This window comes from Mauremys reevesii, linkage group 1 (genome assembly GCF_016161935.1).
Source record: "Mauremys reevesii isolate NIE-2019 linkage group 1, ASM1616193v1, whole genome shotgun sequence".
In the NCBI taxonomy this organism is placed as follows: Eukaryota; Metazoa; Chordata; order Testudines; family Geoemydidae; genus Mauremys; species Mauremys reevesii.
Genome location: NC_052623.1, coordinates 200,806,492 through 200,821,920, shown reverse-complemented (window position 1 = coordinate 200,821,920; position 15,429 = coordinate 200,806,492). Strand labels below are relative to the sequence as shown.

The following is a 15,429-nucleotide window of genomic DNA, read 5'->3' as shown; positions in this document are numbered from 1 at the left end:
TTGACTAAATTAAAGCTAGCTTGGGTATGTATTCAGAAGCTTCAGTCACAACTCTGACTGCAGTGTAGACATACTCTGAAGCAATTAAAAGGGCTCAACGTCTAGAGCTATTTACTAATGTTTTCATCTTCTAGTCTAAATTTACTACTTTTAAAATTCCAACCAGGTTTTTTTAGCTGGCTGAAATGGGAATAAGACAAGACAGACAGCTGTGATCAGACTATGATTAGAAGAAATATGTTTTTGTGGAGTGCTGGGTATGTCTATGTAACACGATTGTAGATGAGTTATTAATTCATGTATAGTAAAACAGGAGGTTTGAGTTATTTTCCTTTAATTCTTATCTGTATTTTCTTGTTAAGGTTACCTGCACATTTATAAACTTCTTATTTTGTTATTTTAAATAATATTTGGTGAATAGATTTCCCATTCTTCATAAGAGTTTCAAATCTGTTTTTAGAATGGTGAGGTGTGTGTGTTAACATCTGAAGTAATGATACTTACAACATTGACAGAGGTCTGATAAAAAGGTACCTCATACAAATTCTGAGATGCATCTTACTGTAAAAGCATCTTACTGATATGAAAGATTCAAGGTGACAACCTTAAGAGACAGGAAGACCATCCATTCCAGCAGGCAGATAGGCCAAGTCAGAAAAATCAAATTAAAAATATAGTATCATGAATGCAAACAGAAATGCAGGAAAGAATGGGGGGGAGGGGCATTCCATATTCAAATTTACACCAAAATTTTCCCTGTTAAATTCACACATGGTCACAACACATCTAAAATAGGAAACAGAACTCTGAATAAGGCTTTACACACACACACTGATGCATTCTGATTAAATAATAAGCCACTATGGGTTTGCTCATCACCATGTGATGCCTCTCCACATAGGGATGGGCCACTGGAGCCATGTGATGGGCCTAGATATAGGGGTTGTTGTCGGGAGCTCAGCCTAACTCTCATCTTCCTTCACAGAGAGACTGTCCACTCATAGGGTTCCCAGTGCACAGGGAACTGCTGCAGCTGTGTCTCAAAAATGGGTTGCAAGAATATTTTATCATAGATATTATGAAACTAACATAAAGGTTGCTCCCAACTCCCCCTATAATACACACACACATTCAGTTACCTATGTAGTACCTTGTATAGACAACTGACAAGAAGCTGCAGTTTAAATTACATGTCGGAACTGGAGTGAAAAGCATCACTAAACTGACACCAGAACCGCCAGATTACAAGGCTACTATATACACTGGGCTTAATTCTCCATTGCCTTGCACCTTAAAGCATTCACCCTGGACAGGTATCGAGACAAAATCAGTTATTTATACAGTATCAGTGTGGGGAAAGCAGGCAAGAAGTGATTTAGGCAAGAAGTGATTTAATACGAGTACCTCAGTTTCTGCTTTTTTTCCCTGAGTGCTACAAGCAATTCTCTAATACCAAACCATTTGAAAAGTACTGATGTATTTTTCATCAAATGGGGCCTGATACTGCATCACCTACTCACATGAGAAATCCCATTAACTTCTCATGGGGTGCAGGATCAGGCTCTATCACCACTTGCAATGGACATCTCTGGCCTTTCTACATGCAGTGGATTAAAATTTCTCTTGCCACTAAAAAATTATGCTTCCCTACTACAGACATTGGAGGGCAGATTTTCAGAAGATGGTATCAATTTCTACACCCACAATTTTAAGTCACTTGGACAAATATATATTTGATTATACCCACAAATCAGTTATTTACATGTGAATTAAATGGCAAGCATAATAACTGACTGCCCTGTGGAGGCACAAGAATGGAGAAGCCCAGCTAAGGCCTCCAACATGTATTATTATATAAATATTATAAATAAAAATATATATTTATTGGCTCTTTATATCCACAGTACAAAACTGGATACTTTTGCTATACCAAAGGCATGATTCTCATTTATACTGAGGCCCGTATTCACTGCTCTGATTATGTCAAGGGACCTTAATGAGGATGTACATATATTTGAATCCACTATAAAGGCCTTGTTACTCTGCCAGAGGTGTGTAAAGGGGCCTTTGTGTAAATGAAAATCAGGTCCCAAAGGTATCCTGTACAAAACTACCAGGTAGAGTTGGAACTAGAATCAAACAGAGCTTGTCTAGAACAGTAACTTCACAAGTAAGATGTTTCAGCATTGCTACTTTTACATCACACATTTTAGACAGACTTCTCAGGTTTGTAAGCAGTCTTATCAGCACTTACTCATCACCATTAAAAGTAACATTTGATTCCTGAAAATTGGATTCTCCTATTAACATGCCTTATCAAACAGGTCCAACCTTTTTACTTAATGCCTGGGGTCAGAGAAGATTATTACAAAATAAACATGAGAAATTAATCCTTCAAGCAACAAAGAAACCCTGCTACAAAGCAAGCTGAGAACCAATTTCTGAAACACTGTTTCAGTGAATGTAACTGGCGAAGATATTGAAAAAACACGTTCACGATTGGCTTGAATAAACTAATTTTTAAACATAGAGCCACCTCCATTCCCGTCTAAAAACTTCAGTAGAGGGAGCCTAAAGTTCTTTCATCTCAGTTTAACACACTTCACCTGTGGCTCTGCATTGTCTTCACAAAGCCTGCACTTGCTCATGCTTATTGTGACAGATATGGCAAATTCCTGCAATATCCTAGGCAAACCTTACTGAATTAAGTTGAAATACCTTAAGAGTTCATTCTATTAAAAATGCAAATTTGATGTATTATTGTGGGATTGTATGTAATGTCTCTAAGGAGGAGACATGGTTAAGTAAATTCTGGGAAGCGTTATGAGAGCTTCAGAGGGTTATTTGAAACAAAATGACACTTTAAATTAAGCGGGTTTCCCAGGAAATCTTTAGGGAGAGGTGTATGCCAATGTAATGCCGTTAGTTATGAAAGTACCTACCTAGACTTTTGAAGGAGAAACACATTGTCTACAAATTACCTATTTCCAGATCAAAGACCCTGGCTCTATAAAGGAGGGACTACTCTTTTCATGGGTGTGCTTGTTTTGATCTAACAGCTATTATGAACTTGTGAACACAGAAAATCCCCTTGGTGGGGTCTGAAAAACTGTATACCTGCCAGAGCTCTTGTTAAAATTGGGGTGATCTCTGGTATTCTTATTAGCATGTGTATAGGTTCTTTTATTATTTTAATATGTTTTCTCTGTAATGTGTTCACCTTAAGAATAAACATGTATGTTTAGGAAAAGCTGTATGGTAACGTATACATATGGGCAATTACACTGCTTATAATCTTTCAAAAGAAGGCAAAGCAGCCCTGCTTAATCAGTCTAATTTGCTGGGGAATTCACAGTGTAGGCAGGGAATTGTGCAGCCTGGAAAAAAAAAAAGGAAGACAGACAGACAGACACACACACGTCTTTGCCCAAGAGATCTGATAGCTGCACAGCTGGAAGCTTGAGAGTCGGTGCCCTTGCTGGACCACAAGGCGGAAAATACAGGTGCAGTTGCCCTGCCTACACTGTGAACTGTAAAACTTATCAGAACTGATTACATAGTGCAAAGAAGCAATCAGCTGTTTCAAAACTGAAATGTCTGTACTGCCTTTTCTAATATATTGCTTAAAGTGAAACCTATACAGCAGCTGCTCCTTAAATATTTATCAGTGGGTAGAGAGAGTCCATGCTCACTATTCCAGATGTATAACTTACAGGTTGTCTCTCAGGGTACATCTACACTACGGGATTATTCCGATTTTACAGAAACCGTTTTTTAAAAACAGATTGTATAAAGTCAAGTGCACGTGGCCACACTGAGCACATTAATTCGGCGGTGTGCGTCCATGTATCGAGGCTAGCGTCGATTTCCTGAACGTTGCACTGTGGGTAGCTATCCCATAGCTATCCCATAGTTCCTGCAGTCTCCCCCGCCCATTGGAATGCTGGGTTGAGATCCCAGTGCCTGACGGGGCAAATAACATTGTCACGGGTGCTTCTGGGTACAGTCTCACCCCTCCCTCCGTGAAAGCAGCAGCAGCCAACAGTTTCGCACCTTTTTTCCTGGGTGAACTGTGCAGACGCCATTCCACGGCAAGCATGGACCCTGCTGAGCTCAAGACAGCAATCATGGACGTTTTAAACACCTTGCGCATTCTCGTGCAGTCAATGCTGAACTGGGACCTCCAAAGCCAGGCGAGGAGGCAGCGGCTACGGCAGCGCAGCGACGAGAGTGATGAGGCGGGTCCCTGCGCTTTGGAGATCCTGCTGGTAATGGGGCAGGTTCTAGCCATTGAACGCCGAGTTTGGGCCCGGGAAACAAGCACAGACTGGTGGGACTGCATAGCGTTGCAGGTGTGGGATGATTCCCAGTGGCTGCAAAACTTTCGCATGCGTAAGGGCACTTTCATGGAACTTTGTGACTTGCTTTCCCCTGCCCTGAAGCGCCAGAATACAAAGATAAGAGCAGCCCTCACAGCTGAGAAGCAAGTGGAGATAGCCCTGTGGAAGCTTGCAACGCCAGACAGCTACCGGTCAGTCGGGAATCAATTTGGAGTGGGCAAATCGACTGTGGGGACTGCTGTGATGCAAGCAGCCAAAGCAATCACTAAGCTGCTGCTACGAAGGGTTGTGACTCTGGGAAATGTGCAGGTCACAGTGGATGGCTTTGCTGCAATGGGATTCCCTAACTGTGGTGGGGCGATAGATGGAACCCATATCCCTATCTTGGCACCGGAGCACCAGGGCACCCACTACATAAACCGCAAGGGGTACTTTTCCATGGTGCTGCAAGCACTGGTGGATCACAAGGGACGTTTCACCAACATCCACGTGGGATGGCCGGGAAGGGTTCATGACGCTCGCGTCTTCAGGAACACTACTCTGTTTAAACAGCTGCAGCAAGGGAATTACTTGCCAGACCAGAAAATAACAGTTGGGGATGTTGAAATGCCTGTAGTTATCCTGTGGGACCCAGCCTACCCCTTGATGCCATGGCTCATGAAGCCATACACAGGCAGCCTGGACAGTAGTCAGGAGCTGTTCAACTACAGGCTGAGCAAGTGCAGAATGGTGGTAGAACGTGCATTTGGCTGTTTAAAGGTGCGCTGGCGCACATTACTGACTCGCTCAGACCTCAGCCAAACCAATGTCCCCATTGTTATTGCTGCTTGCTGTGTGCTCCACAATCTCTGTGAGAGTAAAGGGAAGACCTTTATGGCGGGGTGGGAGGCTGAGGCAAATCACCTGGCCGCTGATTACGCACAGCCAGACACCAGGGCTATTAGAAGAGCACACCAGGAAGCGGTGCGCATTAGAGAAGCTTTGAAAACCAGTTTCATCACTGGTCAGGGTACAGTGTGACTGCTGTGTTTCTCCTTGATGAAACCCCCCCGCCCCCCTTGATTGACTCATTCTCTGTAAGCCATCCCCCCACCCCCCGGATCACAGCTTGCTTTCTAAGGAAATAAAGTCACTCGCGTTTAAAAATCATGTATTCTTTATTACTTAATTATAAAAAGAGGGAGAGAACTGACAAGGTAGCCCGAGTGGGGTTTCGGAGGAGAATAGTAGGGAAGGAAAAGGCCACTAAAAAAATTTCATAATAATGAGAGCCTTTTGGTTGGGCTGTCCACTGGGGTGGACTGGGCGGGTACACGGAGCCTACCCCCACGAGTTCTTACTCGTCTGGCGGTTGAGGAGGCTAAGGAACATGGTGAGGGGGGAGGATGGTTATACAGGGGCTGCAGCGGCACTCTGTGATCCTGCTGCCATTCCTGAAGCTCCACCATACGCCGGAGCATGTCAGTTTGATCACGCAGCAGCCCCAGAGTTGCATCCCGCCACCGCTGATCTTCCTGCCGTCACCTCTCATCTCGAGCATCTCTTCTGTCCTCACATTGGTCCCTCCTGTCCTCACAGTCACTGGCATCTTTCCTGTACTTTGCTACCACCTCCTTCCACTCATTCAGATGAGCTCTTTCATTGCGGGTCACTTCCATGATTTCCAAAAACATTTCTTCTCGCGTCTTTTTTTTCCGCCGCCTTATCTGAGATAGCCTTCGGGACGGAGTAAGGAGGCTTGAAAAATTTGCAGCTGCATGAGGGAGGGGAAAAAGGGAGAGAAGTATTTTAAAAAGATACATTTTAGAGAACAATGGTCATACTCTTTCATGGTGAACAACACTATTCACCTTACATAGCACATGTGCCTTCAGTACAAAGGTCTCATTTTGCATCTTAATATTGAGTGCCTGCAGTTTTGGTGTTACCGTTCAGTGCTGCTTCTTTCCTGTTAACGTGCAGCAGCAGAAACCACCCCGTGGCTGGCATCATGGAAGATCACTGCTAAACACCCCCCTTTCCCCCTCCCACAAACCGCGTGGCTGGTAGCAGGAAAGATCCCTGCTAGCCAAACGCGGAAAAGCTCAGCGCCAATCGCGCACCCCCCCTTCCCCCCGCTTGGCTACCTGCAGGGAAGGATTTCTTTTAAGGCACAGGCAAACAGCCCAGTAGGAATGGCCATCTCTGTCCCCTTACTTAAATTCCTGAATTTCAACCAGGTTACCATGAACAATATCACTCTCCTGAGGATAACACAGTGAGATAAAGAACAGATGTTGCTTGAATGCCAGCAATCACCGGGACCATACGCAGCTAGGCTTTGTCATGCAATGATACCAGATTACTTGCTACATGCATGGCGTGGTCAAGTGTCCTACCATGGAGGACGGAATAAAGCAACGCTGCCCAGAAACCTTCTGCAAAGGCTTTTGGAGTACCTCCAGGAGAGCTTCATGGAGATGTCCCTGGAGGATTTCCGCTCCATCCCCAGACATGTTAACAGACTTTTCCAGTAACTGTACTGGCCGTGAATGCATCCCAAGTCCTCAGGGCAAATTAATCATTAAAAAACGCTTGCTTTTAAACTATGTCTTATATTTACAAGGTACACTCACCAGAGCCCCCTTCCATGGCTTCATTGTCTGGGATAGTGGCTTGGGAGGGTTCTTCTGTCAGGCTGAGAAAAAGCTCCTGGCTGTTGGGGAGAACGGAGTGCTGTGTGCTCTCTACCAGCTCGTCGTCCTCTTCCTCCTCATCTTCCCCATCCGCAGAATCCTCATCCATGGCTGCGATTATCACCTCCACCTTGGAATCCACGGACAGGGGTAGGGTAGTGGCGGCGGACCCCCCTAGAATTGCATGCAGCTCAGCATACAAGCGGCATGTTTTTGGCCCTGCCCCGGACCTTCTGTTTGCTTCTTTGGTTTTCTGGTAGGCTTGTCTGAGCTCCTTAACTTTCACACAGCACTGTACTGAGTCCCTGGTGTGGCCTCTCTGCATCATGGCCTTGGAAATTTTTTCAAATGTTTTTTCATTTCGTCTTTTGGAATGGAGTTCTGTTAGCACGGAATCCTCACCCCATACAGCGATCAGATCCAGCACCTCCCGTGCAGTCCATGCTGGAACTCTTTTTTGATTCTCAGGAGACTGCATTATTACCTGTGCTGATAAGCTGTGCGTGGTCACCTGTGCTGGTGAGCTCTCCACGCTGGCCAAACAGGAAATGAAATTCAAAAGTTTGTGGGGCTTTTCCTGTCTACCTGGCCAGTGCATCCAAGTTCAGATGGCTTTCCAGAGCGGTCACGATGGTGCACTGTGGGATAGCTCCCAGAGGCCAATACCGTTGAATTGTGGCCACACTAACCCTAATCCGACATGGCAATACCGATTTGAGCGCTACTCCCCTCGTCGGGGAGGAGTACAGATATCGGTTTTAAGAGCCCTTTATATCGATATAAAGGGCTTCGTTGTGTGGACGGGTGCAGCGTTAAATTGGTTTAATGCTGCTAAATTCGGTATAAACGCATACTGTAGACCAGGCCTCAGTTCCAAATACAATGGACTATCTACACAATTTCACATACAGTCTGCTCGCTATGAACACACGCAACTGTCATTCCAAAATTATATCCAGGCACAGCAGAATACAAATCCCACCATTTCCATGCTAAAGGTGCTGTTGTAAAACATGCATGATCTGATTTATATGGCCAAGTATGTCACCTTCAAACTATGTGGTTAATATCCAACACACTCCGATTTTTCTTAAGTCTCATCCTGGGGTAAGTAGTAGCAAAGTGGTTTCAGAGTCAAATACTAGTTTGTCAAGCCTCGTCCGAGTCAGCACTTCACATTGTTTCTTGAAATGATCCTGGCTATAAAGAGACCGTGAAGACTGAAAAAAAAGAAGCGCCTCGATAAAGAAATAATAGGATGCATCTGCCTAATACCATTACATATATGCTGTAAGCTCAAAGCAAGTGTTTGTACTGCATGCTAACTTGCAAAATGCTTGTGTTCGCATCAGGATTTTAAGGATGGGGAGGAGGGTCATTAGTGTAACTGCAGTGGCACTGCTGGCAGCTTGAGCTAGCCACACAAGTACATACTCAGGGGGTCACGTAAGGATGTATGCTGGTGGCTAGCCTGAGCTGTCGTCGCCACACTGCTATTTTCAGATGCTAACTTTTATGGAGCTAGTGTATTTATGTCTAGCTGAGCTGGAAATCGCACCTCCCAGCTGCTGTGTAGTCATAACCTTTTTTTCATTATTTCTCCCTTCTTTTTTATTTTCCTTTGTTCTTGATGCTGTTTTTCTTTTAAGCAGAGAGACGAGCACAGAAGGAGAGACAGAATAGTTCACTTTGCAAATGCAGAATGAAACTTACATTATGTAATCCTAGTCAGCTTCATTTCTACAGCTAATTCCATACATAAAGCATTTCTGTTGTACGGAAGTCTATATAAACATGGAAATAGGAGAAATAGAAAGCTAAAGCAATGAGAGGGGCAATCCTTGCTGCACACTGATGATGGGGTTGAGACCAGTTGTGGATTTAGGAAGAACAGGACTAGCATATACAAGTGCTTTGAGCATATGTCAAAGAAAACCTAGAACCAAGATACCAAATATCACAGCAACAGGCAAGTGACATAATGATTAGTTTTGGACATCATTTCAAACCAACGTAGTCATATTAAAACCTTGTAATCATATCTAAACATAAAACATTGATCTTTTACAAATCTAAGTTCTTTTAATAACAAAAGGTGACCAAGTAATGTCAGATGTAGCAAGAATGAGAATAATGTAATGTTAAAATGATGGGATGTTGAAAATACCGTATGTTAGTTTGCACTCAGGAAATTCAACTATTGCTTCAAGTCAGATTCTCACAAAAACAGTTTCACAGAAGTTATCTTTTTCATGACAAGTTATGTTGTTTCAGAAAGAATAAGGCTAGCAAAATCAATAATGAAGAACATACCTTTTAGATATAAAAGGGCTTTGGTGAGGAGGACTTAATATGTGACATGTCTGCAAGTTGGCAACAGATGATGAGGGTGGTTGACCTGATAGCAACTTGTCAGCATCAGATAAATTAGCATCTGTTATAAGCTGTCTCTTTATGTATTTTCTTCCAATTTTCATCCTCAGGACATTCTTCAAAATAACTTTGGGTTGCCTGCCATACATATAACAATAAATGATAAATGCTGCACTGAAATCTAGATAAAGAAATGTTTGGTTGAATTCATGTAACTTAGTGGCTTGGTAACACCAAATATCATTACTACTAACAAAAGTACCATTTTGTTCAAGGTCCTTTACAGACATAAGACAAGATCTCTCCACCAAGAAGCTTACAATCTATGTCAGGCAGCTAACACAAAGAACAAAGACAACAGACCATAGGTAGGAAGTTGGGTAGTCAAGAGGAGACAAGGGGGAAAACCAACCTAACTTTAGCTCAGCGACAGTATGTTAGCATATTGTTGCATTTAGACTGCCTTTGACATCTCAACTGAAGATTTATCATTCTCTGTTCACATAAAATTTATCTTAGAATAACTTCCATGCAAAATCTCAACACTGAAAGAATTGCAGAGTGATCTTAAAAATTCTCCTAGGAACAGGAAGCCGCCAGTAAAACAAATCTTATTGTCCATCAGTCCGATTCACTCACACCTCTAGCCATCAGCTGGCAAACAGTATATATGTAAAGCATGTAACGGACTCTGTAATTAATTCTGGCCATTTGTCACAAATCCCAGGTGTCACTCTGCCATATATCAGGCAATTGTGAGGTTGAGAAGAACATCTGCATAGGTCAGAAGAGATGAGCACCAAAATTAGGTCAATCAAAAACATCAAGAGATGACAAAACGCATTTTATCAGTGGTTCAAATGTACAAGACTATCAAAGTATTTAACATGTGTGATCACAGTCAATTTGCTGGTTCGCGTTGCTAATAGCTCTCGTCCCTCAAGCTCTGGTGTTTATGCTCTGCAGTTCCCATTGTGATTTCTTTCAGATGATTATGATGATGTACAGCCACAGCCTTTTCTGAATTTGGTATGAATGATGCTGTCTCTTAGCTATGCCCTGTAAACACCTCCCTCTGTCTTCTCTCTCTATAAATTGATCCACCTGGGTCACTTTCCAGCATAGCATGTTGTGGTGTCTGATGTCTTTCTTTCCACTCCTGTTCTGCTGAAAGGTACAAAGTCCTTCGCAAGGGAGCCTTGGTGTTTGCAGAGCAGATGTCAATTTTCCAGAACTGGCACACAGGTGGTCTGTGATGAGAAGTACGACTTGGAAGAGAGTCAAAATCAGATCCAGAAGAACAATCAGAAAAGGAAAGAATTGTAGATTTCTTCTTCTAGGGGGACAGTTAGATGTGAATGTGTTTTCTTTTCACCAGAGTGATGAAAGACACCCATCTCAGAGAGTCCAATAAGCTGGACCAGAATTAATCAAGCTCTAGCCACCAACTCATCAGAAATCCCACAAGATTGTGGTTGGTACAGGTACACTCAAATTATATGATCCAAAGTGACAGTCACAAGAGTAAGGCTTGTGATCAAGACAACAGGTAACATCTACAATGTAAAAAGGAATAGTTTCGCATAAAAAACAATTGCAAGCAAATGATTATGATTTTTAGTCAAATGAAGCAAAGATCCAGGACGTTAAGACTTAATCAGTATTGAACAACGTACCTTTTGGATATAAAAAGGCTTTGGAGAGGAGGATTTAATATTTGCAATATCTCTAGGCTGGCAACGGATGATGAAGGTGGTCGATCTGATTGCAACTTGTCAACATCAGATAAATTAGCATCAGTTATAAGCTGGCTCTGTGTGTATTTTCTTCCTATTTCTGTCCTCAGGACATTCGTCAACATAACTTTGGGTTGCCTGCCATACAGACAATAAGACATAATAAATATAGTGCTGAAGTCTAGAGAAGGTACATGAATTCAACAAAGTTTCTTTAAGGACTCTGTAGTCCCTGCAATAACACTTTTCATCTTGACTAGAGATATATTTGTTCAGCTGATGACTTGCAAAACTGCTCTTTGTACAGATGGAGAGTCAAGACTGATTATCTTGGGTCACAGCATCCCTTCCAGGATTTTGCATTCTGGCATCAGTGACTAGCCCAAACACACGTGCATGTATGGGAGTAAATTTTTAGTGCAGCAAAATCTCCACACATGCGGTATAACCTCTATTAAAGTTCACAGAAGTGGTGCTACCAGAGCCTCAAACTGCACTGAAACTGTAGATATGAGCATCCTCAAGACAGACTGTACCAAAGGGTGAAAACAGGGGGTTATACTATGACAACACTTTAAGGACAATACAGCATTTAGCGGCTCATGCACCGATTCAAAATGAGGTTTTGCAAGAAAATTATGCTATTACCATAGCCAAATATTTTGTCAGATTATCACCTTGATTTTTATGTCCCAACATTAAAAGTTTCTGGTCATCTACATTTGAGAAATTGTATGTAATTATAAATTACAAGGTCAGTTGAAGTTACTATTAAAGTTGCTTACATGAGTTGTGCTACATGACAAAGTTTCTTGACACCATAAACGACTGTTTCTTGGGAGCAGCTAGTCCTAGAACCCACAGGAGGAGAGGCAATTCTTGATTTAGTCTTAAGTGGAGCACAGGATCTGAATATGGGTGAATATAGCTGAACCACTTGGTAATAGCAACCATAATATGATTAATTTGAAAGAACCCAGGCGGAGGGGTGGGGAGGGAATGCACCACAGCAGCTCACCTCAATAGCATTTAATTTCAGAAAAGGGAACTACACAAAAATGAGGAAGCTAGTTAAACAGAAATTAAAAGGTACAGACCCAAAAGTGAAATGCCCTAAAGCTGCATGGGAACTTTTTAAAGACACCATAATAGAAGCTCAAATTAAATGTATACCCCCCAAATAAAATAAAAAAACATACTGTAGTAAGAGGACCAAAAAAGTGCCACCATGACTAAAATTAAAAGAAGCCATTAGAGGCAAAAAAAGGCATCCTTTAAAAACTGGAAGTGAAATCCTATTGAGGAAAATAGAAAGGAGCATAAATTCTGGTGTAAAAGTATAATTAGACAGGCCAAAAAAAAATTTGAAGAGCAACTAGCCAAAGACTTAAAAAGTAACAGCAAAAATTTTTTAAAGTACATCAGAAGCAGGAAGCCTGCTAAACAATCAGTGGGGCCACTGGACGATTAAGGTGCTAAAGGAGCACTCAAGGAAGATAAGGCCATTGTGGAGAAACTAAATTAATTCTGTGTATTAGTCTTCACTGCAGAGGATGTGCGAGAGATTCCCACACCTGAGACATTCTTTTTAGGTGACAAATATGAGCAACTGTCCCAGACTGAGGTGCCAGTGGTTTTGGAACAAATTGATAAATTAAACAGTAAGAAGTCTCCAGGCCCAGATGGTATTCACCCAAGAATTCTGAAGGAACTCAAATATGAAATTGCAGAAGTACTAACTGAGATATGTAACTTATCACTTAAATTAACCTCTATGCCAGATAACTGGCGGATAGCTAATGTAAGACCTTTTTTTTTTTTAATAAGGCTCCAGAGGCAATCGTGCAATTACAGGCCAGAAAGCCTAACTTCAGAACCAGGCAAATTGGTTGAAACTATAGAAAAGAACAGAATTACCAGACACAGAGATGAACATGATATGTTGGGGAAGAGTCAACATGGCTTTTGCAAAGGGAAATCTACTACAATCTTTGAGGGGGGTCAGCAAACATATGGACCTGAGTGATCCAATGGATATAGTCTACTTGGACTTTCAGAAAGCCTTGGACAACATCCCTAACCAAAGGCTCTTAAAGCAAAGTAAGCAGTCATGGGTAAGAGGGAAGGTCATGGATCAGTAACTGTTTAAATTATAGGAATAAATGGCCAGTTTCCACAATGGAGAGAGGTAAATAGTGGCGTCCCCCGGGTCTGTACTTGGACCAGTATTGTTCAACACAGGCATAAATAATCTCGAAAAATGGGTAAACAGTGAGATGGCAAAATTTGCAGACGATACAAAACTATTCAAGATAGTTAAGTACAAAGAAGATTGTAAAGAGTTACAAAGGGATCTCACAAAACTGGGTTACTGGGCAACAAAATGACAAATGAAAATCAATATTGATAAATTCAAAGTAATGCACATTGGAAAACAATCCCAACTATACAAACAAAATGATGGGGGTCTAAATTAGCTGTTATGACTCAAGAAATGGATCTTGGAGTCACTGTGGATAGTTCTCTGAAAACATCCACTCAATAAGCAGCAGCAGTCAAAAAAAGTTAATGGTAGGAGCCATTAGGAAAGGGATAAATAAGACAGAAAATATCATAATGCCTCTATATAAATCCATAGTATGCTCACATCTGGAATACTGTATGCAGATCCAGTCTCCCCATCTCAAAAAAGATAGATTGGAATTGGAAAAGGTACAGAGTAGGGCAATAAAAATGATCAGAGGTATGGAACAGCTTCTGTACGAGGAGAGATTAAAAAGACTGGGACTTTTCAACTTGGAAAAGAGGTGACACAGAGGGGAATATAATCGAGGTCTATAAAATCTTGGAAGGAAGGAAGTACTTCTTCACACAACGCAGTCAACCTGTGGAACTCTTTGTCAGGGGATGTCGTTAAAGCCAACACTATAACAGGGATCAAAAAAGAACAAGATAAGTTCATGGAGGATAGGTCCATCAAAGGCTATTAGCCAGGATGGTCAGGGATGCAATGCCATGCTCTGAATGTCCCTAGTCTGTTTGCCAGAAGCTGGGAATGGATGACAGGGGATGGATCCCTTGATGACTGCCTGTTCTGTTCATTCCCTCTGAAGCACCTGGCATCAGCCACTATCGGAAGACAGGATACTTGGCTAGATGGACCATTGGTCTGACCCAGTATGGCCGTTCTTATGTGCTGCATTTGCTCTGCTAGATGAGACTGAAGTCTCTTTTGCACTGAATTGGTTCTGCAGCAAGGAATGCAAAACAGCAACTTCGCTTAAGCTGCTTTAGTGATATATTTGCTATATGATTTGTCATGAATAGATGGAACAATACATTTTTTTAAAATGGATAACAGTTAAGCTTGATTTTACAAAGACGTTGATCTTGAGAGGATGGTGAAATACACATCCTGATCTTAAGAGACTTGCATGGCAGAAATTGCTTCCTATGGAGACTGTATATATAAAGTGCAAAAGATGAAGACTAAAGAATTATACATACTATGGGAGGAATTGCTTTTATATAAAGAGAAACAGCTTTGTGCAAGTGAGAGGTATGTGGCAGGCAGATACTATGAGGCTGAGAGAAGGTGTGAACATAAGAACCCATACCGAGTCAGACCAAAGGTCCGTCTAGCCCAGTATCCTGTCTCTTGACAGTGGCCAATGCCAGGTGCTTCAGAGGGAATGAACAAAACAGGTAATCATCAAGTGATCCCTCCCCTGTTGCCCATTCCCAGCTTCTGGCAAACAGAGGCTCAGGCCACCATCCTGCTGATATAAAAAGAGCCTATGTATTTCCTCCCCCTGCTCCAAGATATGTGCTCTATATACCAGATGAGGATGCAGATAACCAACACTGTATTCGTAAACTTTAGCAGCAAACAAGCATCCACACTAATCTTGCAGACCAGGAGCAAGGAATCCATTCCCAGGTAAGCTTGTCAGTAACCAATTACAGGAGTTAAGTCTTTGTGATAAAGCAGTCACTACTTCATCCAATCCTGACAAATATTTCAATGAAATGCTTACAATGCCAGGCTAACAGGAAAACATTACACAACTTTTTCAAGAAACTCAGGTATTGCTACAAAAAAATTTCCAAAAGAACTAAGCGGACAAGAATCAAAAGCTTGAACAATAAAAGCGCCCATCCTATGTACTCCAGAGCAAGTGCTGCTAAATGGATGCCAGTGAAGTCTCGTTTCAGGTCCTGATACCTGCCTCTGAAAGAGTTGTATCCCTCCTGCAAAAAACTATTTTTAAAAGCCTCATATATGCTTTAAGGAAAAATTAAGTT

General features: G+C 42.0%; 1 protein-coding gene across 9 annotated transcripts in view; it reads right to left on the bottom strand.

Annotated features, from left to right (window-relative positions):
* The window catches only part of SENP7 (SUMO specific peptidase 7), an 82,126-nt gene that overhangs the window by 47,212 nt on the left and 19,485 nt on the right, over positions 1–15,429 (bottom strand). For 7 of the 9 annotated variants that reach the window (XM_039526235.1, XM_039526241.1, XM_039526257.1 and 4 more), the window contains exons 5-6: positions 11,065–11,262; positions 9,329–9,526 (exon numbers count right to left, since the gene is read on the bottom strand). The exons of 1 other annotated variant lie outside the window; for it this stretch is intronic. In XM_039526235.1, coding sequence (XP_039382169.1) covers positions 9,329–9,526; positions 11,065–11,262 — 396 coding nt within the window. The remainder of the gene's footprint in view (positions 1–9,328; positions 9,527–11,064; positions 11,263–15,429) is intronic. One more of the 9 variants, XM_039526270.1, reaches the window with a different exon arrangement.